The 26,481-nt window shown below is 42.5% G+C and overlaps 1 protein-coding gene across 1 annotated transcript in view; it reads right to left on the reverse strand.

The window, feature by feature from the left end:
• The window catches only part of LOC311244483 (extracellular matrix protein 2), a 114,295-nt gene that overhangs the window by 67,488 nt on the left and 20,326 nt on the right, over nt 1-26,481 (reverse strand). The window contains exons 3-5 of the mRNA XM_084334021.1: nt 25,782-25,990; nt 19,399-19,948; nt 18,350-18,465 (exon numbers count right to left, since the gene is read on the reverse strand). Of these exons, the coding sequence (XP_084190147.1) occupies nt 18,350-18,465; nt 19,399-19,948; nt 25,782-25,990 (875 nt within the window). The remainder of the gene's footprint in view (nt 1-18,349; nt 18,466-19,398; nt 19,949-25,781; nt 25,991-26,481) is intronic.

Consider the following 26,481-nt stretch of genomic DNA (forward strand, 5'->3'; position numbering starts at 1 on the left):
AGCAACTTTGAAGGCTCATGGAGTCCCATTAAAGATACCACTTGAGCAACACAGATATCACAAATTCTTCTATGAAAGGGAGACATCGAGAGGCTTCGTATCAGACTTTTATCATCACTTTTTACTTCTTCATATGGAGTCCTCCCCCTAGACTCAGTCTGGAGGAGGGATATACCAGACTTGGAAGTGGATTTTGATTGGCAAGAAGTCTGGGCAAACGTTCGACTAGCGTCACGCAACCCGGATCATCAACAGATTAATCTTAATTATATTCATAGGACTTACCTGACTCCTATAAGATTGAACCGAATGGGGCTTAAACAAGACTCTCTATGCTCCTTATGTTCAAGGGGCGATATCTGTACATTTATACATATGTACTGGGAATGCCCCCCTGTTAAGATATTCTGGGAAGAAGTAACCACGCAATTATCAGATTTTTTTTTTCTGAACATACCTGTACTGCCTTCTGTATTGCTGTTGAATGATGTTTCTCAAATAGCAGCCACTAAACAACTAAAGAGACTAATTTTGTCCGGTCTTACGGATGCTAAAAAGCTGATAGCATCACGCTGGATTCAACCGGATAAAATGTGCCTAAAGGTATGGGTTCTTACTTATCTCGATGTGATTTATCTAGAGATATCTATAGCAAGAATTTTAGGTGTCAATGAAGCCAGCATTGCAATCTGGTTAGAAGTGGTGGAGAGAATAAAGGTTAGCATATAATTCTAATCCTTGGTTAGAAGCGAAATAATGGATGGATTATCCAAGGGGGGTCCTGGGAGGGGGGGAGAAGAGCGAGTAAGAGCATATGTATGTATTGTATTGTATTGCAAGTATAATGTATATATCTCGTAAACTACATTTATATTGATTCAAAGATTGGAATGTATAATCCTGTGATTTATTGTGGATATTTACTGTTAATGCTTGTGTGTCTAGTTTTATGTCATGTCATGGGGGGGGGGGGGGGGGGGGTTCTGAGGCTGAGTGCTCTCTGTGTCGGTGTCCGTCGCGCAAAAGCTGGCTGGCAGTCTCATTGAATAATATAAGTCTGTGAACTTATACAACAGGAGAAGCCGGAGAAGGAAAAAAGACATGCTGACATAAAAAACAAACGTATCATTGTACATTTTGATCTATGTACATGTATGATGTTACCCCGAATATGTAAAGCCGTGGGCACCGACACGATTTACACCAATCATTGTTTAAGAAGCACAGTGAAGTTACCGGTTGGTTGATTGATTGATTGATTGAAAATGTTATTAACAGATTGCAGAATGGGTACAATACAGTACAGCTCAATACACACAATTGTTAACCTGTTCCACACGATGTGAAAATCCGCCTAAAATATATACCTAGGTAAATGGAATATTGCTCCACTTCTACAAGGGCTATTTGCATATCTTGGTATAGGTACATCTATGGACCTCAGGGAATGTATTCACAGTGTCAGAAATATTGTGTCTATTACTAGGTTTAAGATTAAGATTAAGATTTGTTTATTAAGGACAATGCAAATTAATGAACATCATTTACATGAGTGTATGCATAACATCACAGCATGATAAGGACGTAAATATGCCGGGAATAGCACAGGGCTAATTTCCACCCGTAGTCCTAACATAAAACCAACACAAAACGGACCATACAACGTTCATTCATAAAAACTGACATAACTGACATGACCACACTAACATGACATTCAGTCAGTACAACATCACTAACATCCCTAATGAGTGCATATTTGGCTGTCTAACAGCCATTTCCTGAGTTGGCCCCCAAAGGTGGACAGGGTGGTACATTCCCTTAGGGGTCGGCAATTAGGTTTGCCCACGGGCCAAATTTTCCCCAAGCCATTGTGTGGCGGGCCAATGATAGTGATTTTTTTTTAACTCTGTCAAAAAAACGTTTGCACTGTCTTTTTTCTATTATAAAGTGCCTCTCACACAGTGCATACACATGAACAGATCAGTCATTTGATTTTAATGCAGGTGCTCGCATTATAAATCGAGATCAGTAGGGTGCATTTGATTTGAAGCACCACGGCGGGTGTATTATACATCGAATGTATTATTATTATTCAAACACAACACTCACCATAATGCAGGCAGCCCTGCCCTGGACTTATTATTGTTTCTGCTTCGGTCCTCCAAAATCCATGCTAATATTTGAAACATGTCAAATGTCCACTTGCGTTGAATGCCCACCCAATGTCCACCCAACTTGAACACAGTTGCTTGCTTCATTGCCTCGTGTTGCCATGTCAACACGCGAGAGTCACCGGTTGCTTATTGCAAGAGTTACCTGTTGCGATATTCCGTATTTTAAGTATGACTCCTGTTTATTAAAAGAAGCTTTATAGGTCGTAGGCTCCTCTTCTGGCTCATCAGTTGGTATTTCCCCGTTGCACTTGCAAAGAAGCTATTCAAAGACGTTTGTTTTGTTTTTGCAAACGTTCGCTCGCATGACGGCATCCCAAACGCGGAAGTGAAAGTGAAATTCCATTGGTTCTCCCAGTCCACGTGACCATTTCTAGCATTTCAATTGGCTATAGTGACAGCCATAGATATGATGAATAGATAGATACAGCTTCACAAAGACACTCTGGCGTCATGACGAGTGAATATTTCCTGCGCGTAAAATAAACATCATATTCTCAAAATAACCTGACGGGCCAGAAATTATTGCGGGCCGCCTAAGGCTTAAGGGGACCGGAAGGCTGTTCCATGTTCCACTTCCCTTTATCGATAGAAAAATGTTGCTGAAGGCGGTCTTTCTAAAATGGACCTCACAATCCCCTCTGGTGTTTGACCTAGTGACTAATCCAGTGCTAATTGTGATGAAACAAAGGAGCAGTTAGCTAACTGCTGGCTGCTAATGCAGCCTGCAGATAATATTTGCATGTGCACTGTGTTAGTGTAAATTAATGAATGTTGCCGCTAGCTTGTGGCTAGGCTAGCGTTCTTTGCTAATGGCTAACGTTAGCTAGCCGAATTGTTTAGAGACTTAAGGGATTGGAACGTTGTTAACTTGGCTATGTCACATATAAACACAATGTAATGTATCAAGTTGGCTGCTGGCTGCTAATGCAGCCTGCAGATAATATTTGCATGTGCACTGTGTTAGTGTAAATGAATGAATGTTGCCGCTAGCTTGTGGCTAGGCTAGCGTTCTTTGCTAATGGCTAACGTTAGCTAGCCGAATTGTTTAGAGACTTAAGGGATTGGAACGTTGTTAACTTGGCTATGTCACATATAAACACAATGTAATGTATCACGTTGGCTGCTGGCTGCTAATGCAGCCTGCAGATAATATTTGCATGTGCACTGTGTTAGTGTAAATTAATGAATGTTGCCGCTAGCTTGTGGCTAGGCTAGCGTTCTTTGCTAATGGCTAACGTTAGCTAGCTGAATTGTTTAGAGACTTAAGGGATTGGAATGTTGTTAACTTGGCTATGTCACATATAAACACAATGTAATGTATCACGTTGGCTGCTGGCTGCTAATGCAGCCTGCAGATAATATTTGCATGTGCACTGTGTTAGTGGTGCTGCCTAAATGAATGAATGTTTGCCGCTAGCTTGTGGCTAGGCTAGCGTACGTTGCCGATGCACGGCTGATCAGATCTAGTGCCTCTGTGGAGGAGGAAGTAAACATTGCCAGGCAATCTGGTCAATGTAGTTCTCCCTCTTTTCACTCACAGTTAAAGGAGACATGATAATGCTGGTTTGATGAAATGTATAGTGTAAATGAAATGAATAGTGTATGTATATTCAATAGTAGTATTGATAGTATATTAGCCACTGTATACTGTATATCAGTGGTCACCAACCTTTTTAAGCCCAAGATCACTTTAATTTTTTTTGGTGAAGGCAAGATCTACCTATTGAAGCGTTGAGAGAAAAAGACAGCCAAGATTGTACTTTAAACTAAATGACTTTTATTTGCCTGTATTCTAATTACATGCAATGCTTTGGTCCAACATTAAAACGTCAAAGTAGAACTATTATGTACTTTCTCAGTCAGTGCTAAGTGCAGTCATCTTATGCAGCATCACTTTTCACATCAAAACAAAAGTAGAACTGTAATGTGGACTTTCTCATATTATTAACATTGACAAACATATTTACAATTAGCATTTTATAAAGTAGAACTGTAATGTGTACTTTCTCAGTCAGTGCTAAGTGCAGTCAGTGCTAAGTGCAGCATCACTTTTCACATCAGAACAAAAGTAGAACTGTAATGTGGACTTTCTCATATTATTAACATTGACAAACATATTTACAATTAGCATTTTATAAAGTAGAACTGTAATGTGTACTTTCTCAGTCAGTGCTAAGTGCAGCATCACTTTTCACATCAAAACAAAAGTAGAACTGTAATGTGTACTTTCTCAGTCAGTGCTAAGTGCAGTCAGTGCTAAGTGCAGTCAGTGCTACGTGCAGCATCATTTTCACATCAAAACAAAAGTAGAACTGTATGTGTACTTTCTCAGTCAGTGCTAAGTGCAGCATCACTTTTCACATCAAAACAAAAGTAGAACTGTAATGTGGACTCTCAGGGTAAGATAAAAAAAAATTAATTTTCATGGAAAGATCTACAGGGACAGTCACAAAGATCGACCAGTCGATCAAGATCGACGGGTTGGTGACCACTGCTGTACATGGTCTGCTTGGTTTGATCTGGCCGCCGAGCCATGGTCTGCTTGGTTTGATCGGGCCGCCGAGCCATGGTCTGCTTGGTTTGATCGGGCCACCGAGCCATGGTCTGCTTGGTTTGATTTAGGGGAGTGGTCTGCCCTGCGGGGGGGCCCCGACATATTGCGCAACGCCACTGCATACCATTGACTCAGAAAGGTCTGTTTTATTGAAATCGTCACAGCAGTATAGTTTGTTTATACTTCAGAAGGATGATATTTAAACATGGTCCCCAAAATGAATGGAAGCGAATGAGGAGCCTGACACCTGGGAGAAATGGGGGTGTTGCAGCGTTGGGGATGTTTAAAAAATATAATTTAATATATAATATAATAATTTGTGCTTCACCTAAAAATTTGGTCAGCAGCCTCCACTGATATATCTTTCAAATGCCCGAGTTCAATTTGGATTTAGTATCACCAGGCATGCATAAGAACAGATAATGAAATCTACTGTAATCTAGTGTACTTTTTAATTTTCCCCACAGTGCAACCGTTTTGAAACTAATTTCAGATCTAATTGTTCCTACATGCTAACAATAGGGATTGATTGATTGATTGATTGATTGAAAACTTTATTAACAGATTGCAGAATGGGTACAGTACAGTACAGCTCAATACATACAATTGTTAAGGGGATGCAGACCAGAGAAAGACTTTCGTCTTGTTTACATCAGGTCCCCCATTTTCAATTCATCATAACTGTGAGGAGGGAGGAGAAACTAACTGCGTTTCAATATTTGTCAAAAACGTTACCTTTTGTGGCTTATTATGGCGAATCATAACAGTTATTGATATGATTAGTTCAGAACGCTGAACTTTGAAAGCCCACAGTATCTGACAGGAAGTGTAGTTCGGACGCTGGTCGACAGATATGCATGGCCTCTACAAAATGGCCGCAAAAAGACTACAATTCCCATGGTTAAAATTTTCCATTTCCGTTTCCGTCTTGGAATAGTCTTCAGAAAATCGAAAACTTAAAACTATCTAATGGCACTTTTAACCTATTGCTAAACTAACGTATTGATGATCATATACATTCTACATGCTTTTGTGACATGTTAGTGATGTTAATACTTGAAAACGTTTGACAAAAGAATCGCAACTTATATGCAATATTAAAAAAAATGGATTTATGACCAGATGTCATTTTTTGGGTCGGTACCGACCCCGTGGGGTGGAACAGGTTTTAAGGGGATGCAGACCAGAGAAAGACTTTCGTCTTGTTTACATCAGGGTCCCCCATTTTCAATGCATCATAACATAATATGACATACATGATAGACAGTACTGCTACATCTTGTTTAAGAAGCACAGTGAAGCGGCGGTCAGGTGGCGTAGCGGAGATTGCGTTCGTCACCAACCCCGGAGACACTAGGATTCGCCTGTTCGAATCCAGCTCACAGCTCCGGGGTTGTCACCAGCTTGGCTGGCCGTTCACACTAATACAATTGGCAGTATTAGAGGGTGGGAGAAGAAGGGTCCGGGTCCCGGTCGTTGTAAACAGCGACTCCTACAGTTTGGTCGGGGCGCCTGCTAAGCGCGGATAGGATCTAAGTGGGATAGTGTGATCCTTCCACACGCTACGCCCTCTCAGTGAGAATCCGCGCTGCCAGGTGAAAAGAAGCGTTTGATTGGCTGGACGTGTGTCGGAGGAAACACGTGGTAGCCTCCACTCTCCCAGACCGACTGTGGGGGGGTAAGTGCACAGCGACCAGGAAGGGGATTGGGAATTGGCATAACGACTAACATTGGGATGGGAGAAAAATCGGAGGAAAAAGGAGGAAAAAAAAAAAAAAAAAAAAAAGAAGAAGCACAGTGAAGTTACCGGTTGGTATTTGATTGATTGATTGATTGATTGATTGATTGATTGATTGATTGATTGAAAATTGTATTAACAGATTGCAGAATGGGTACAATACAGTACAGCTCAATACACACAATTGTTAAGGGGATGCAGACCAGAGAAAGACTTTCATCTTGTTTACATCAGGGTCCCCCATTTTCAATGCATCATAACATATATGACATACATGACATACAGATAGACAGTACTGCTACATCTATACATTTATGACATACCAGATTTACAAATACAGTACTGTTTGTGATACAAGAAGAGTCTAAAAAAGAGAATATACATTTGACGAAGAAACTGTACATTGGAGGAGGTTGGTAGGTAGGAGATTGGTAGGTGGGGTGGAGGGGGGGGGGGTATTTTGTATAACACACTCCACGTGACCCCAGAACCTTTATGTAAATAAACCATAATCACCCTACAAAAACAGTACTGTATTTGTAAATCAGGTATGTCATAAATGTATAGATGTAGCAGTACTGTCTATCTGTATGTCATGTATGTCTGTAAACTTGTGCATGACGGAGTGTGGCTCTATAGCAGAGTAATTTTATATGAAGTTTGTAGTTAGATGGCATGCTTTGTAGCAACCTCCCTCTGCAAAAGGACACTGTCGCACGAAGCGATTTCACTGGATGTCCCGGACACAATGGAAATATGGATATATTCGTAACGAATCATTAAAAAAAGATACAGTTAACTGGAATATGTTAGTTGTTTACACAATGTTGGATTATGTAATTGGTTTGTCATGACCCATTGTCAAAACAATAATACATCGCAGGATTTATATGAAGTTTGTTGTTAGATGGCATGCTTTGAAGCAACCTCCCTCTGCTTCTAGACACGGAGGCAAATTTTCTTATTTTTTTTTACCTACTTTTTCTGCGGATTGTTTTGTGAATACATCTCCATTATGCTTCAATTACTGTGTGTTTATTCTATAGCAATAAGGATGGGTGAATTCGGCCATTGTATAAAAGACATTACATCACTTGAAGTTGTGTGTTATAGGAATTAGATCACGCCTAGGGGGGGTCTAACGACCCTCCGCTGTGCGTCGGGCCTAACAACCACCCCTAGGCGTGATCTAATTCCTATAACACACTCCGTTGCGTGATGTAATGCTTAATTATAGTAGTATGTCCTACTGTAGAACATGACATAATTAGCATGACATCTCATTTAGTAATGTCAATACTGAACGACTGCACGATTGGCTCTTGACAAGTGCGCAGTCGTTCAGTATTGACATTACTAAATGAGATGTCTGGGTTTCATCACCTGTGCATTGTATGTTACTAGTGCACTTTACTGTTACATTTGCACTCTGGTTGGATGGTGTATTGTACTTGTGCTGTATAATGACAATACATTTTAATCTAATCTCATTTTGAGATCAGTCGCAAATCGCTTCTGTGCTACCTGTAGAATGGGTCAGCATGGTGCAGATGCAATGCCGAACCTCTCAAGCTGTTTTGCACATGGCCCTCACCGTTTTGCACACACCTCCTTCGCCTTATAAGGAGCTGGCGAGGCGTGTCTGTATGCAAATTCAGGTGTACGAGAGCACGCATTGCAGTTTAAGAATGAGTGACATATTTCATTCATGGTAACCCAGCTGCAAAGATTTTGGCCACTTACGGAGACCGTGTCACATGTTCAGGAATCCGGAGGAGGATTTCTGTAAATGTGTTTTTATTATTTTATTATTATTATGTTCGAGAATGAGGACCAATGTGTTTGGTGGGTTTAGCACACACCTAATTTTAAATGAATTATTTCCTTCCTAAACCAGACTAGGTAAACCTAGTTAAGCCAGACCTGTAGGTACTTCATGTTTTTTTTTTTCTTTTTTTTTATTATGATCTTTTTCCCCCTCCTTCTTTTTTTCCGATTTTTCTCCCATCCCACTGTTAGTCGTTATGCCAATTCCCAACCCCCTTCCTGGTTGTTGCGCACATTCCCCTACTGTTGGTCCGACAGGCCGGAGACTGTCCCATGCTTTCCTCCGACGCATGTGCAGCCAGCCGGCAGCCAGCCTGGCCGCGCAGATTCTGACCGGGAGAGTGTAACGTGTGGAAGGTCGCACTACCTCTCTCCAGATCCTACCCTTGCTGAGCAGGCGCCCCGACCGAACTGTAGGGGTCGCTGTCCACAACGCCCAGGACCCACCCACGGCTCCCCTTCCCCTAACTCAGCCAAACGAGTTAGTATAGCGATCAGCCCGAGCCAAGGCCGTGCTGACTCTCCGGGAGTCGAGACCGCAGCCTCTTGCATTGGTGACGAGCACAATCTCCGCTACGCCACCTGACCGCGGTACTTCATGGTTGATGGTCTTGATTGAATGATTGATTGATTGAAAATTGTATTAACAGATTGCAGAATGGGTACAATACAGTACAGCTCAATACACACAATTGTTAAGGGGATGCAGACCAGAGAAATACTTTCGTCTTGTTTACATCAGGGTCCCCCGTTTTCAATTCATCATAACATATATGACATAGTTTGACATACAGATAGACAGTACTGTTACATCTAGACATTTATGACATACCAGATCTAAAAATATAAATTACTGTTTATGAGTACAAAAATAGTCTAAAAAGAGAGTATATACATTTGAGGGGGAAGAAACTGTACATTGGAGGAGGTTGACCATTCCTTCATATCCTTCTCACTAACTCTCATGCTTAACCGAAAGGTTAATGCATGCTACCATGTCCTCCCTCCTCACTCCCCCCCCCACCCCCTCCTCCCTCATCCTTCTCTGCCGAAGACTTTGCGATCTTCTTTGAGGAAAAAGTGGAGAACATCCGAAGCTCCTTCTCCCAACCCCCACCCATTCCAAACACTGAATCGAGAACCTCATCCTTCACTCTGTCATCTTTCTCTCCCATTACAGAAGTTGAGACCCTGACACTGGTAACGTCGAACCGTCCGACTACATGCCAGCTGGACCAGCTACCCTCCCCACTCCTCCAGACCATAGCACCGGACATCCTCCCATTCCTAACTGCAACCATCAACTCCTCACTCAACTCGGGGGTGGTCCCCACCTCCCTAAAACAAGCCAGAGTCACGCCCCTCATAAAAAAACAACCCTGAACCCCACCTTCATAGGCAACTATCGTCCTGTCTCTTTTCTCTCCTTCTTTTCTAAAACACTTGAACGTGCTGTATCCAACCAACTTACTGCTTATCTCTTACAGAATGACCTCCTAGACCAGGGGTGGCCAACCCGCGGCTCGCGAGCCGCATGCGGCTCTTTGCCCGTCAATGTGCGGCTCTTCCATCCATAAAAATTTTTTAATTTTTTTTTTTTTTTTTTTTTACTTTTTTTTTTTATGTCACTCATTCCATAAGGACGTAGAATAAACATTTACAATTTTTTTTTAAATGGTCCATTTGCATGTTCTTGGTATCTGAATCTAGGGACATATATGGATCAGTGTCAGAAATAGTGTGTCTGTTACTAGGCTTGAGTAAATTGTAATGAACCAAAGGAGAATATCAATTCTATTTAAAAAAAAAATTATCTTTGACTGTAAATAACACCATGCTAAAATTTACCAGACCTGAAAAATCTAAGCAAATGAATAAAGGGAAGATGATTAAACAGAAGGTTTTGTAGATACAGTACTGAATTCTGCCATCTTTTTTATAATGTAAATTTCTCCACCATTCTTCATCATATTGCAACACCGTTTTTTGCAAGACGTTCACAGAAAGGTAGAGAAACTAACTGCGTTCTGTTTTATGGCAATAACGTTCAGGTTTGTGGGAGATAATCCCAAAAAATAAGAGAAATTAAAAAGTAAATCCAGAAGTCAGATGATTGACAGGGGCTGGTGTGAGCTGGGTAGGGTAGTTTTTCGAAATTTGAAAGCCCTGAGTCTCTTCCTTCAAAAGACTACACTCACTTTTGGCTGTGCCACTTCCTCCTGTCAATATGCGCCGGTTTCCGACTCAATGCCCTGAGATTTCTATAATCTTATATTTCACTAATAACAGTTAAAATAATTGGTAAACAAACATAATGCTGAAAATATACACGTTTACTGTATATCTCGGGCTTAAGAGGTTAACCCTGTGAGGCCCAAATTAAAAAGAAATTAGCAACTTCAGAGGCCAGAGGGTGGGACATATAAACACATTTACTATCAAATAGCATTGTGAGGCTGAACAACAGGACCAATTGACTATACATGTGCTTAAAGGGGAACTATCTTATAAATGGCTTTTTTCAGTGTTTACCATTGTTTCTTAGCTATGTGGATGGACTTATATTAATAGGATATATGTCTCTAATTCTCATATTGGCGAATTCTTCCAATTCTCCTCTCACAATATTCACCCTCACTGAACTGAGTCATCTGAAAATGTGCATATCTGTGATGTCAGAGATTTCTCAGCTGCATAATAATGTGGCAGTTGATGTGGCAGTTGGCACCAGGCCACACAGTGGTTGGAGCCCAGCCTCAAACGGCTTAAGATCTTGAGGTAGACAAATGCGGTTTTTAGTACTTGATTAGAAATACAAAACAATGCATTTTTTTTGAAAAAAACCTAGGTGTTCCATAGACTCACAGGAATTGTGTAAAAGTGCCCAAATAGTGAAAGAAATAGTCAAATAGTTCCCCTTTAACATTTTTTAAATAAACATAATTTTTTTAAATGGCTAAAAGTGATTTTGTAATTTTGCAACCGTGGGTCTCACAGGGTACTTTTAACCCTGTGAGGCCCAAATAAAAAAGACATTAGCAACTTCAGAGGCCAGAGGGTGAGACCTATAAACACATGAAGGGTGCCGTGACTGAAAAAAAAGGTTGAGAAACGCTGGTATATGGTGTGGCTCTTTGTGGTACCACAGTAATTTTTTTGTGGCTCTTAGTCTCTGACTGGTTGGCCACCCCTGTCCTAGACCCTAATCAGTCTGGCTTCCGGACTGGCCACTGCACAGAAACGGCCCTCATTGCGGTCACAGAGGCACTTCACTTAGCAAAAGCGAAAGGCCTCTCCTCTGTCCTGATTCTCCTAGATCTAGCGGAGCGGAGTAACAACACAATCATCAAATTTGCTGATGACACAGTAGTGGTGGGCCTGATCTCTGCAAACGACGAGAGGGCCTACCTGGAAGAGGTCAAGGTCCTGGCGGGATGGTGCCAGGAAAACAGCCTCTCCCTGAACGTCAGCAAAACAAAGGAGATGATTGTGGACTTCAGGAGGTCGGGGGTCAAGGACTACAGCCCCCTCAGCATCGACGGGGCACCGGTTGAGAGAGTGAACAGCTTTAAGTACCTCGGAGCCCACATATCCGAGGACTTGACATGGACCACACACATTGACAGTGTTGTGAAGAAGGCACGACAACGCCTCTACTTCCTCAGGCGCCTAAGGAAGTTCCAAGTCAGTCAGAAGATCCTTAAGAACTTCTACTCATGTACAATAGAGAGCATCCTGACTGGCAACATCACCTCCTGGTTTGGGAATAGCACTGCACAAGACCGAAGCAGACCACAAAGAGTGACACGTTCAGCCGAACGCACAATTGGAGGGGGGCTCCCCACCCGCCAGAACATTTATAACAAGCGGTGCAGGGGTAAGGCTAAGAGAATCATTAAGGACTCCAGCCACCCGAAGAACTGCCTCTTTGAACTGCTGCGGTCAGGCAAGCGATACCGGAGTCTCAAGGCGAGCACAGAAAGACTCAGAAGAAGCTTCTATCCCCAGGCCATCAGGCTGCTCAACGAACATTAAACACTATACAACAACCACCAAATGCTCACAGCACACACATCCACACGCACACACTCACTTTAAACAAACAACACAATGCAGCACCCACTCTCCACACTTTAGATCACCTAAACACACTTTATATTTATTGATAAAGGATTTGCACTACAACTCGTACACCTTACTGTAAATTGTACCTAAATTGTACCTTATCCCATTTCTGCTTTGCACTATATAGTATTGTATATTAGTACACTGCATAGTATACTGTATATTATATGGTAACTCAGTTACGTCTATTCCATCGAACGTCTATTCCATCGAACATTGTACATATGTCTATACTGAACACTGTGACCTCATTTTTTACTTCTAATTTACATGCTATACTATGTTATTTCATACTTATCTTGTCTAGCACAGTCTCTGGAGCGTAACAGTAAGAAGCATTTTGTATAAAAGTATTCTGTACTTCTGTATGACAAGTACAACTATTAAAGAAACTTGAACTTGAACTCTATCTGCAGCCTTCGACACAGTCAACCATCAGATCCTCCTCGCGGCCCTCGCAGGAATGGGAGTGGCTGGAACTGCGCTGACATGGCTGTCATCATACCTCAATGACCGCTCCTACCAAGTGTCATGGAGAGGGACCCTGTCGGCCACCCGCCCCCTGCGGATGGGTGTCCCCCAGGGCTCAGTCCTAGGACCCCTTCTCTTCTCTAAATCACTTGGTAACATTATCACGTCTCATGGCTTCTTGTATCATTGTTATGCCGATGATACTCAACTCTTCCTCTCCTTCCCTCCCTCCCTCAGATATCCACGTCTCTGAGCGGATCTCGGCCTGTCTGTCCGACATCTCCGCCTGGATGACGACCAACCACCTCAAACTGAACCTAAGTAAAACAGAATTTCTCCACCTGCCGGCCAAATCCTCCCCCCTGACCGACCTTTCCATCACAGTCGAGAATGCAGCTGTGACCGCGTCCCCGACCGCCAAGAACCTTGGTGTCATCCTCGACAACCAGTTGAACTTCTCTGCTCACATCGCAGCGACAACCAGAACCTGCAGATTCCTCCTGAGCAACGTCAGAAGGATCCGCCCCTTCCTGACAAAAGAAGCCACCCAACTCCTCGTCCAATCAACAGTCATCTCCCGCCTCGACTACTGCAACACACTGCTCGCTGGCCTCCCGGCCACAGCCACCAAGCCTCTTCAACTCGTTCAAAACGCAGCGGCCCGCCTGATCTCAAACCTACCGAAGTCGGCCCATGTCACCCCACTTCTTAGGGACCTGCACTGGCTCCCCATTGCTGCACGTATCCGCTTCAAGGCCCTCGACCTAGCATACCGTGCGGCAAAGGGAACCGCCCCCGCCTACCTCCGGTCAATGGTCTCTAACTACACACCCTCAAGACCCCTTCGCTCTGCATCTTCTGGCCGCCTCAGACCTACTCCTATCCAAGCTCCGGGAGGGTCATCAAAAAGAAGCCGAGGGGGTTGGGTTTGGACATTTACAGGGCCAGTTTCGAATTGCAGTCTCCCGTAGGTGCTCTTTGAGAGTGGTTTTGAAAGTGGGTAGTGATTCACATTCCTTTACAGCTGTGGGTAGGGCATTCCACATTGATGTGGCATAATTGCGAAACGTGTTTAGTCCCTTTATTAAGCTGTGTCAAACTAGCTTAATTCAACTTAAATAGGCATTTTCCTTGCCTTCAAAATAAAAGCGCCAGCCAAGCCAATTCATTCATCACATTTGCATGCTAGCTACAGCGTGATAAATGTTGGACGTTTGCTGTGCGACTCAACTGAAAACGGACCCCGAACTGTTCTCCCAGGCCAACCATATCCGGTACCTACACCAGACCTGGATACATGCCAGTGGGGATATTATGTTTGTTACTTATGATACATGTAAACAACTGTGTGCACCCAGAGTTTAATTTGTGTTGGATCCAGCAGAACAGGATAATCACAAAAAACTGTTGAGAAATGACAATGAGGTCGGTGGTGAAGCCTGAACACAGTGATTGAGGTGTGTGCGTGTGAACTACTGCAGACTGCAGACCAGCTCCCTTCCTGAAATAATTCTCACAGTCTAGATCCCATTATACCATTCTGAATTATGTTTTTCTGCTTCGTTTTTCTAGAGGGGGCTTTTGAAATGTAAAATAATATACCTAAAATACTAATAATACATTTACTTTGTCCTAAATAATGCACATCATGCTCACGAGGTGCGATATACACACTATGTGGTTATTGTCGGAGCATTGCAAATGTGAATCCCGTGGGGATGTTTTTAATGAATGAAACCTATCGGGCGTTTGGCTCTGATTAGTTTCATATTCTTGGCTGTGGATGTATTTGCGCCCGGATTGTGTTTCATTCAAGCATAAATTGAAGCGTCTTCATCCGTGGATTGTGGATATGAATTACGACGAATCTGAATATGTGGATTGTTGAATTCACTCACACGTTATTGTGATATTGTAACTGGGATTAAAATGTTTGAGGAGATGCGCTGTTTGATTTGATGACGTGGACGTGACTTGAGAAAATGAATGAGCAATTGCAAGTCTTTGACGTTTTGATGAATGAATTTGAGGAAATGCATTTATCTGTTCAAGCACTGTTAGTGTTATTGTTATCTGATGATGAACAAGAAGGTGATTAACATGACTGGTGTCACTGGTATAAACCAAAGGTTAATCAATTCAATGCATGTATGGATGATGTCCGAAACAGCTGAAAACCTGATTAATAGTGAAACTGTATAGCCTCCCTCCAAGCCTCTCTGACACATTATTTCGGGGGTCGCGCCTTGAAAACTTTGGGAACCATGTATTTATATAGTACATGATACCTAAGCACATACAGTACAGATATCCTCATAAGTATCTATTAATTCGTATCAATTATATACTCTTTGGGCTTGTTGTTGTCTACTTATTCTGAAAGAGTTTAACTAATTATTTTCGCTAGCAAGATCTCATTCGATTATTCATTCCATTAAGCCTACTGCCAGCAGGCACATAAGAAATATAATCTGATTGATTGGGGTAATGAGGGTATAGATTATGCATTTTACTTGTCTGCGAGGCTATTGAGCCGTACTGCATTGTACCCATTCACCCTGAGCATCGGGTCCCCCCAGGGCTGTGTTCTAAGCCCCCTGCTGTACTCACTCTACACACACGACTGTGTGGCCAAGTTCAGCTCCAACTCCATAGTGAAGTTCGCCGACGACACGGTGGTGGTGGGGCTGATCTCGGACAACGACAAGAAGGCCTACCGGGAGGAGGTTGAGGTACTGGAACGCTGGTGCCGGGACAACAGCCTGCTCCTGAACATTGGTAAAACCAAGGAGCTGATCGTGGATTATAGGAGAGGACAGCAGGAGACACACACACCACTGATGATTAACGGGGCTACCGTGGACAGGGTGAGCAGCTTTAAGTACCTGGGGGTCCACATCTCAGAGGATCTGACATGGTCAACACACATAGACACAGTAGTAAAGAAGGCGAAACAGCGCCTCTACCACCTGAGACAGTTAAGGAAGTTCAGAGTATCGGGGAAGATACTCCAGTCCTTCTACTCAGGAGCTGTAGAGAGCATCTTGACCGGAAACATCACTGCCTGGTATGGAAACAGCACGGCACAAGACAAGAAGGCCCTACAGAGAGTGGTGCGCTCAGCCGAGCGTACCACGACTACCACGGGTATTGCACTACCTCCCCTGCAGGTTCTATACAACAAGAGGTGCAAATCCAGAGCCTGCAGGATAATGAAAGACCCTCACCACCCCAATAACAGCCTGTTCCAGCTGCTGAGGTCAGGCAGACGCCTGCGAACCCCAGCTACTAGGACAGAGCGGCTTAGGCTCAGCTTCTTCCCCCAGGCCATCAGAGTCCTGAACAATGAACATTGAGTACCACTGTAACACTTTAGCATGAGCGGGCACACACTCAGGCCGCACGCACCCTCACTTATTGCCAAAAGGAAAGGCCACTTTAAATTAGTATTAGCAACAGTAACAGTGTATTGCACTACTATTACTACTACTGTTAACTGTCAACTGTTACCCGTCATTGCACAAATTTATTGTTACCTACTACCTGTTATTGCACAATTTTATTGCAAATTTTTTTTGTATTGGATTCTATTATATGTTATATGTTGTACCAATTGCACATCGTTGCGGGCAAGACCACCCGCATTTCATTGTATATCCGTATGCCGTGACAAATAAAACTCTTGACTTGACTTGATTCTGCAATCTGTTAATAAAGTTTTCAATCAATCAATCAATCAATCAATGCCGTTAGAAAATCAGGATTTCTGCAATCGACACCTGCTGTCGTATCAAGTCTGGTTCGAATTAACGAGACTGAATCAGCGTTCGAGGAACAGGGAAAGCCTGGATTCAAACATCGGGTTAATTGAATCTGGATAATGGGACTTTTGATCGACTTAGTTGAACCAGGTACGGGGAATAGGGCCCTGGTAAAAATGTCAGCAAAACAAAAACAAACATACAATACACAAACACAGACAGAGACATAAAAGGCAAAGTGGTGCAAGGATATACATTTGAGCTGCAGCAAACAAGATTGGCGAGGAATTGGTATCCAACGCAAGCAACTGATTCAAATCCAAATCTCTGAGGATGCCGAGTGTGTGTAGCGAACTTGCATGCATACAGTGATAAGTGAATGTTATAGGCATCTTGCTCAACCAAAGTTGGCATTTTGTTCATGTGGTCCACGATTATACAGAATATACTGTTTGCGGGAGTTTGCGTGGCTCGGTTGTGGTCTGATGCTGATGTAAAACTTTTACAAACTGGGCAGTTCATTAGCTAAGAAGTGGTCCTGGTCCTGGCTCTAAAACGCAGTTAATTTATTAATCAAAGCTAATTCATCCCATAGTGACATCATCATTCTCAACAGCTTGTTTAGGCTTGTTAATCTGTAAGTCTTCAAACCCTGGACAAACGGTAGTACATAGTACAGTATGTCATTTTCCTCCCAGTGCCTAAATAACATCCATATAAAGACTAGACAAAACCCATTTTCCATAATATGTCCCCTTTAACGTGTTACTACACCAATCATGTATATGTAATGCATTTAAAGGGACCTGTTGCAATGCAACAAAGCACTCAAATGTGCTTCTAATTGAAGTTGAAGAGTGCAACACATTTGTGCTGTTTGCAATTGCTTGTACTGTAGTGTAGTGTAAGTGACAAATAATATTCCTAGTGCCCAGACAGATTTTTGGCTTTCAGCATTATTCTATCACTGTGAGAACAGGTCAAATTCAGAGAGAGGGCAAGGTAGAGAGCTGAGGTGGTAACAGTCCGAAACGATTGTCCTAGTTTTTTCAGTTGTAGGTTTGTCTGTTGACTGTGACTAAATGTTTCTCCCATCCACTGCAACAGCTAGGTGAGATTCAGTGAGCAAATGCGAGATTGGAACGAGGGGGGGGGGGGGGGGGGGGTGAGCTTGACTCTACGAGAGACAGCAGACGCCTGTTGCACTCAACCGCGAGACGGGCGTATTCCTCGACACAATACAGGCTGTCAGCTCATCACATGACACATGTATGCTACTGCATCTGTTTTCAACATAGTTTTGGAATCATAGTGCTGTATTATAATAACGGCAGTAGAAATGGTCCAGTTGTGCCATGAGAATGGTCAATAACAGCCACTGTAACACAGGCTCGTTACGCCGAGGCGTGCGTTTTGGCCGGGGGTTTCGGCAGTACACGAGAGCCCCGGCCGGCTGGTCCCAGCCAAGAAGTAGATGTTGACATAACAGATGACACAATCTGGCCTCTGCAAGTTACAGGTTATAGGTGTTCTCAGCACTGTTTAGCTGTTGGTAGATTCAGTTGCATGTACCACAGATTCAAGGAAGTTGTATACAAGTGTTGAAAAGATACATTATATGTGATCTTTAGGTTTTATGCCCCAAATCAACTTGAAGCCAGACGTGACTCCTTCATGCCATCCTGGTAGTCAGACTGACCTGGAAGAGCAGGGGACTGAGGGACGTGTCATCCAGCTTGTTCTTGCTGAGGTCCAGCCACTCCAGGTTGGGCATACCGGCCAGCGCCTTGATGGGGATCTTACTGATCCTGTTGTCTGAAAAAGACAGTAGAGGTGGGACAGCGTGTCAGTCTGTCAGTCTGTCTGTCTGTCTGTCTGTCTGTCTGTCTGTCTGTCTGTCTGTCTGTCTGTCTGTCTGTCTGTCTGTCTGTCTGTCTGTCTGTCTGTCTGTCTGTCTGTCTGTCTGTCTGTCTGTCTGTCTGTCTGTCTGTCTGTCTGTCTGTCTGTCTGTCTGTCTGTCTGTCTGTCTGTCTGTCTGTCTGTCTGTCTGTCTGTCTGTCTGTCTGTCTGTCTGTCTGTCTGTCTGTCTGTCTGTCTGTCTGTCTGTCTGTCTGTCTGTCTGTCTGTCTGTCTGTCTGTGTGTCTGTCTGTCTGTCTGTCTGTCTGTCGTCTGTCTGTCTGTCTGTCTGTCTGTCTGTCTGTCTGTCTGTCTGTCTGTTTGTTTGTCAAGATCAGTAGTCAGCCAGTCAACTCTGTCTGTCTGTCTGTCTGTCTGTCTGTCTGTCTGTCTGTCTGTCTGTCTGTCTGTCTGTCTGTCTGTCTGTCTGTCTGTCTGTCTGTCTGTCTGTCTGTCTGTCTGTCTGTCTGTCTGTCTGTCTATCTGTCTGTCTGTCTGTCTGTATGTATGTCTGTCTGTCTGTCTGTCTGTCTGTCTGTCTGTCTGTCTGTTTGTCAAGATCAGTAGTCAGCCAGTCAACTCTGTCTGTCTGTCTGTCTGTCTGTCTGTCTGTCTGTCTGTCTGTCTGTCTGTCTGTCTGTCTGTCTGTATGTCTGTCTGTTTGTCAAGATCAGTAGTCAGCCAGTCAACTCTGTCTGTCTGTCTGTCTGTCTGTCTGTCTGTCTGTCTGTCTGTCTGTCTGTCTGTCTGTCTGTCTGTCTGTCTGTCTGTCTGTCTGTCTGTCTGTCTGTCTGTCAATCATTGAGTCATTTAGTCATTGAGTCATTGAGTCAGTGAGTCAGTCTACCCACCTGCCAGGTACAGTATTCTGACTCCCAGGTCGTTGATAACAGGCATGTGTGTCAGGCCCGTGCTGCCGCAAGCAATCAGCGACTCAGACAGCAGACACCCTGCAGGCAAAGACTCCATGAAGCTGGGCCTGCTGGGGAAGGTGACCACCGGACGGCCCGCACCAGCAGGCACAGCAGGCACAGCAGGCGCAGCAGGCACCAGCCTCCTCACCGGGGTCAAGGCAGGCCGCGGCATGGCTCTCGAGACGGGCAGCACTGTGGCTCTAAACAGAGGAGGTCCCACGAAGTCGTCATCATCATCGTCATCGAAGTCATCGAAGTCTTCCTCGTCTGACGAGTGAAAGCTGTCTCTGGTCCTGGTGGGGACGGTGTGTCTCTCTGCCGACACTCTGGCCACAAGCTCAACTCTGGGCGACTTCCTGGTGGGTACGGTAGGTCTCGCTGCCGGGACTCTGGCCACAGGCCCCTCTCGCCTGGAGGCCACCTTGACCAACACCTGCTGGGGTTTCTTCTTAGCCACTACAGGTTTGACCGCAACCGCAGGAGGTGGCTGTGAAACATACAGAACACAGTCCATCAATAGAGAAAAGGTGCTGCTTGGGTCCAGGTTAAAGGAACACGCCGACATTATGGGAAATGTGCTTACCGTCTTCTCCAAGTATACTTTCAGTAAATATATTTAAGTATACTAGATACTTTTTTTTTACTTGGGTTATTAGTGGTGTTAGTAGTAGTTGTATTATTATAAGTAGTACAATTAATTGCTTTGAGCATTTGCTATACAACTATAGGCCGAAGTTTGCCAAAGATCATCTGTTGACTCACACTTAAAGGAACACAACAGCATTATGGGAAATGCACTTACCATCTTCTCCAGAGTCAGACAAGAAGATAGATACCAATTTCCTCTTCCTGCATTCACTTCAGTAGAAAGCTATCCAGCTGCAAGGTAGTCTAGCTTAGCTCAAAGTAATGGAAGCGGATATGGACCAGTAGCCTACATTAGCTTAAAACTCTGGAGAGGTGTTTTTGGCAAACATTGGCCTATAGTTGTATAGTAAATGCTCAAAGCAATTCATTGTACTACTTATAATAATACAACTACTACTAACACCCCTAATAACCCAAGTAAAAAAAATTAGGTATATAGTAAACCGGTTCCACCCAACGGTGTCGGTACCGACCCCAAAATGGCATCTGGTCATAAATCAATATTTTTGTTGAGTGTTGCAAAATAAATTGCAATTAAAATCAAACGTGTTCAAGTATTAACATCACTAACATGTCACAAAAGCATGTAGAATGTATATTATCATCAATACGTTAGTTTAGCAATAGGTTAAAAGTGCCATTAGATAGTTTTAACTTCTCGATTTGCTGAAGTCTATTGCAAGACGGCGACCATTTAGGAAAATTTTAACCATGGGAATTGTAGTTTTTTGTGGCCATTTTGTCGAGGGCATTTTTTGCAAACTACACTTCCTGGCAGATTCTGTGGGGGTTCAAAGTTCAGCGTTCTGAATTAATTATATCAATAACTCTTATTATTTGGGATAATAAGCCACAAAAGGTAACGTTTCTGACAAATATTGAAACACAGTTAGTTTCTCCTCCCTATTGTTAGCATGTAGCAACAATTAGATCTGAAATTAGTTTCAAAATGGTTGCACTATGGTGAAAATAAAAAAATACAGTAAATTACAGTAGATATCATTATCTGTTCTTATGCACGCCTGGTGATACTAAATCCAAATTTGACTCGGGCATTTGAAAGATAATATATGTAAATATATATAAATGTGCGAATTGGCTATAATAAGGTAATTTATAAGCATCATATTCTATATTCTATAATAATATTTCAAATTGCATTGGTCCGGATGGGAGAATTCAGTACTGTATCTACATAACCTTCGGTTTAATCATCTTCCCTTTATTAATTTCCTTAGATTTGTGGCAGTTTTTTAAGTTTGGTCATTATTATCATGGTGTTATTCACTGTCAAAGATGCAAAGAAAAATCATAATTCATATTCTCCTTTGTTTCATCACAATTTAAGCAAGCCTAGTAATAGATACAATATTTCTGACAATGTGAATACTAGATGTCCCTAGATACCAAGAATATGCAAATGGTCTTGTAGAAGTGGAGCAATATTCCATTTGCCTATATATTTTAGGCGAAAATATTCCACGTGTGGAACAGGTACTTATAATAATACAACTACTACTAACACCCCTAATAACCCAAGTAAAAAAAATTAAGTATATATAGTATACTTAAATATATTTCCTGAAAGTATACATTTTATTTATTCAGAGAGTATAAAGTTGTGTTAAATTGAACCCATGTAAGTTGTACTTAAGATGTACTTAAATATATTTAAATTATACTTTTGATGTATTTGTGGTTAATTTTGCTTATCAAAATAGTACACTTTTAACTCAATCTCCGCCATCCACGTATATATATATACATGTTTGCTCGCCATGCGTTGAACGCCAACCACGTATATACGTTATTAGATCGTTTGATATTTTTCCTTTGATCCCAACACTACAGACTCGCCCGAAGCGATCTGAATCACTTTGGCACAGCCACATACGCTTGAACTGCAATGCCGATTGAATATCACCAGATGGCAGTATCGTCTACCATTTGAACTCGGATAGGAAGGCAGCATTATTGTCATTGAATGCACCGAGGCATCGAGACTGGCTCTGTGGGGGAGGAGCTCTTCCAAAGCGATCGCAAGCAGATCCGCTCGCCTCAAAACCTAGTGTCCAGTAAACACGTGTAATTACATATAAACTTGTAATCGCGATCGCCGATGGGATCATTGGAATTATTCTTTTTGGATTACCTTCTGGCTACGGTAAGGACCCCCTGTTGTAATCACGGTGAGAGCCTTCCTCACCCCTCCTCCTTCCACACCATCACGGCAGAAGCCTTCCTCACCCCACATCCTCTCACACCCTTACTGCATGGGCAGCATCCGATCCCCGGATTCCCACGCTGCCAGTGAGCTAATTGACACGGCTGAGGGGGATTCCCTCGTCAGCGACATGGTACTTCAGCCCACGGATCCTGCTCTACCCTCGTCGGAGTGTTAACCTAACTTTCTAGGTATGACAACTAAACCTAGCCTTGCTACTCAAGCCTTGTTGAATTACCTTGTCCTAAACCTGTTCTCTCTGTGCCCCAGGACCACTGCTCCGGTACTCCGCTCACCTGGACGCCCCGTGCGGCACACGGAACGCACCATTCCTCGTCTAAAGAACATTCTTGTACCTGTTGCACATTCTTGAATTGTAAACCTGTCTGCTTGGGGGGTAACAATTAAAACCAACCTAAACCGCTCCATTCTCTCTCCTCCTGTGTTCTGTAATTGGGCTCCGCCAACCCCTATCCTAACACCCTCTATGTCTATTTTACCGAACGTGGAACATGTTTATGTAACTATCACAGTGGCTTACTGTACCGGTCATAAACGAGGCTTTTTCTAACGATCGGATTTTGATGATTTTGTGAAGGTACATATCAGGGGCGGAGCTAGGGGGTGGCTACCTGGGCTCAAGCCCCGGATGTATTCTCAAAAGCCCCGAATCTATTTAAAAAAAAAAAAAAAAAAATCTCTTTTTTTTTTACAATTCATCATTGTTACATGAAAATATGTTTGCACCAGATCTAGAAGAAGCTAATTTCCATCTGTGGTCTATCCAGCTGCTAACTGTATTTGAGTGAGTTAAGTCTTGGTGTTATGGTAGACTCAGACCTAAGCTTTAAATCACAATCAACAAGTTGACAAAAACTTAATTCTTCCACCTTAGAAACATAGCTAAAGTACGGCCATTTATAAATCAAAAGGACGCTGAAAACCAGATCCATGCCTTTATCTCAAGCCAACTCGACTACTGTAATGCACTCCTTACCGGCCTCCCGAAAAAATACGATGATAACTATTTTATTGCAATGCACTATTGCATTATTTTATTCTATTTTACTAACTATTTTATTGCACTGCACTATTTTACTTTGTATCAGTGAATCATAGACGCCTGGCCATAAGAGCATTCGGAGCATCTCTGCTCTCCCACTATTGAACTTGGGGGAACAAAGGTATGATCTTGCTCCACCACTTTTTGATTATATGAAAAATATGATATATCCCCCCCAATATATAAATCTAACCATAACTACGTTATGGTTAACTGAGTTTTATAGTGAAAAGAGCAGCTTTATTGGTCAAGATTTAAGGCTCTATATTGCAGGAAATTGCACGTACAGGTTCATTAAATTAAAAAAAAATCTGTTGTGGAGGGTGTCGTGCCTGACACCCTCCAAACGACCCCTTGCCTGCCCATTTTTTTTTAAATAAAAATAAAAATAAAAAAAATATATATATATATATTAAAAAAAAAAAAAAAAAAAAGGGGGGGGGCCCATCTGGGCTAAGCCCCGGATCTCCTACAATCCTAAATCCGCCCCTGGTACATATGTACATGTTATATACCTTTGATTTGGGAGTATTTAGGGGTTCAGGGAATCAACCAGCACGATTCAGGCGTATTGCACATAAAGCGTCCTATCTCGCGATCTATGGAAAAAGACTGGATTATTTCGGAAATGGGCGATGTTCAGCGTGTAATAAACAGTGATGCCACAGATTACTTGTAAAAGTAATCTGATTACTGATTACTGATTACTCCTTTAAAAAGTAATCTAAGTTACTTTACTGATTACTTGATTATCAGAGTAACTTAGTTACTTTGAAAGTAACTAGGTTACGAAGTCGTCGTCGTTCCCCCAACAGTTTTCTTTTAAACGCTTTATTGAAAGTGCATAAATTGTTTTTAACTTGTTTCTGCACATAACGTAAATTGTTAAACTAGTGCTTCAGCTTCTGTACCATCAAGTATGGTAAAGCAACAGTCTATGATGCTCACAGCATTAGAGCAGCCAGCCAGTGGTTTTACAAAACTAGTGTATCACATCTAACAAATGCAGGCTGAACTATTCAATTATATCAACTGTAACTATTAAATTGTTTTTATAAATGTCTCTCTATAAACATACAATCAGTCTCTCTTTAACATGTAAATTAACTGTAAATCTGGCAAATAAGAGCTTTTGCTCTGCCACCATCAACCCTCCTGTACCTAGTCGAAGCGTCGGCTAGTGTTGTGATTCCAGATGCTTTCAATGCAATTGGATGTGCTGTTTTTAGCGGTAGACAGTATTTTGTTTCCTCCGCATATGAATGTTTTTTTCACCCGGCTTAGCTGACACAAACGTGAAGTAGTGACTGCGTTTAGACGAGCGTTTTGGGATGGAAGTCTGAACAGAAACCGCAAAAGTCATCTTGCGGTTTCACTTTTAATTTTGCCAAGCGTTTTGGGGTGGAATTCTCCGACGACGGAGCCCTGCTGTCACACGATTGGCGCATATGTCACATGACGTGCTGTGAAGACCCGCCCTACTCTGCCTCTGATTCGCAGACTGTGGATGGGGAATGTGATTGGACCAAAGCAGAGTCACTCACAGACAGAGGGTCCAGTCACGCCGCGGGACACATTCTTGTATTTAACCCTTTCACTGCCACACCACGTCACTCCCAAATAAGAAAAACAGCTCAAAATGTATTTTTGACTGTCGAAAACGAAATAAAATACTGCATTCCGCCTGCATTATGAATTTATGATGAGATAGTAACGAAATAGTAACGCACAGCCACTTGGACAAGTAACTGCAATCAGATTACTGGCTTTTAAAGATTAACGCGTTAGATTACTATTTTCGGGGAAAAGTAATCAGATTACAATAACGCGTTACTTAGTAACGCGTTACTGGCATCACTGGTAATAAACTACAAACTACAGTGTGTAGAAACTAACGCCTTTTTACATGCTGTACTGCAAATAGTTTCTGTCAAATGAGCCATACCATTTTCCCCATAGCTATAATATAGAATATACAAATAGCTCCGTAAAGATCATGAATTAGTGCGAAAACAGTCACAAAATGACCGCAGGATGCGCGGCCAGTGTGGCAGAGAAAGAGTTAATATGTTTACTAAAATACAACTTTTGTACTTTAGTACAAGTTTTGTAAACATCTCAATTTTCTTTCTTTTTAAGTGTACTTACATTACACAGAGCATATTAGTGACTATCGTACTAAACATGTGCTTTGAATTAGTACATGAAAGCACATAAGAAGTACCAAAAATACATTGCAAGTATACTCTCAGAAAAGTATATATGGGTAGAATTTCTAGAAATATTCTTTTAACACACTTAATATAATAAAGAATATACTTTCAGTATGGAAAGACTACTCGTTTTTTGACTTGGGAATAACATAAAATTATTTCGGACACTCACAGTCTTTGCCACAATCCTCTCCTCCTTCTTCGGTCTGATTTCCTGTCTTCCTCTTGTAGCAGACGAACTGCTACTTCCGCCTCTCCTCTGTGCACTCTTCCTGCGCTCAGGGAGACCATCTTTACCGTCTTTATCATCTTTATTATCTTTACCATCTTTGTCATCCAGTTTTTTGGCTCTGGGGGCTCTGGTCTGCTGGTTATTTGAACCTGGAAAAAGAGACAAGCGTTGTAAAAAAGAGCGCTGGAGTAATCATGCACAGACATTTTGGGGGGCAGGGGCTCAAGCTAAGAAAAAGGGCACTATTCCCATCCTGATGTTGTTTCAACGCCACCAACCATAATCACACACTAATGTGTTAAATTGATATGGTGTATTTTTGGGGGGGACACTACTATACAAAAAGTACACTTTTTGACTGGGCAAAAGGGCAGGGCCTCAAGCCCCCCTTGGGCCCTATTTGACCACGTGCCTGGGGGTGAGTGTAATGAATGTCAAACGACAGTGTTTGAAAGTGTCTGGCCTAAATGTTGATATGATATGATATGATATTTGCATTTATAATGTGCCCCCCAGCCAATTTTTACATCGGTCCGAGGCGCAGCCCGGGTAAAAAATAATACGAATAAATGGACAGGACTGGTTTCTGGCTTTGGGAGAGAGTAGCTTGTGTTCACAAACATTGACTGAATGTTCATAG

The sequence above is a fragment of the Notolepis coatsorum genome (assembly GCF_963971535.1).
Source record: "Notolepis coatsorum genome assembly, chromosome: 17".
Lineage (NCBI taxonomy): Eukaryota > Metazoa > Chordata > Actinopteri > Aulopiformes > Paralepididae > Notolepis > Notolepis coatsorum.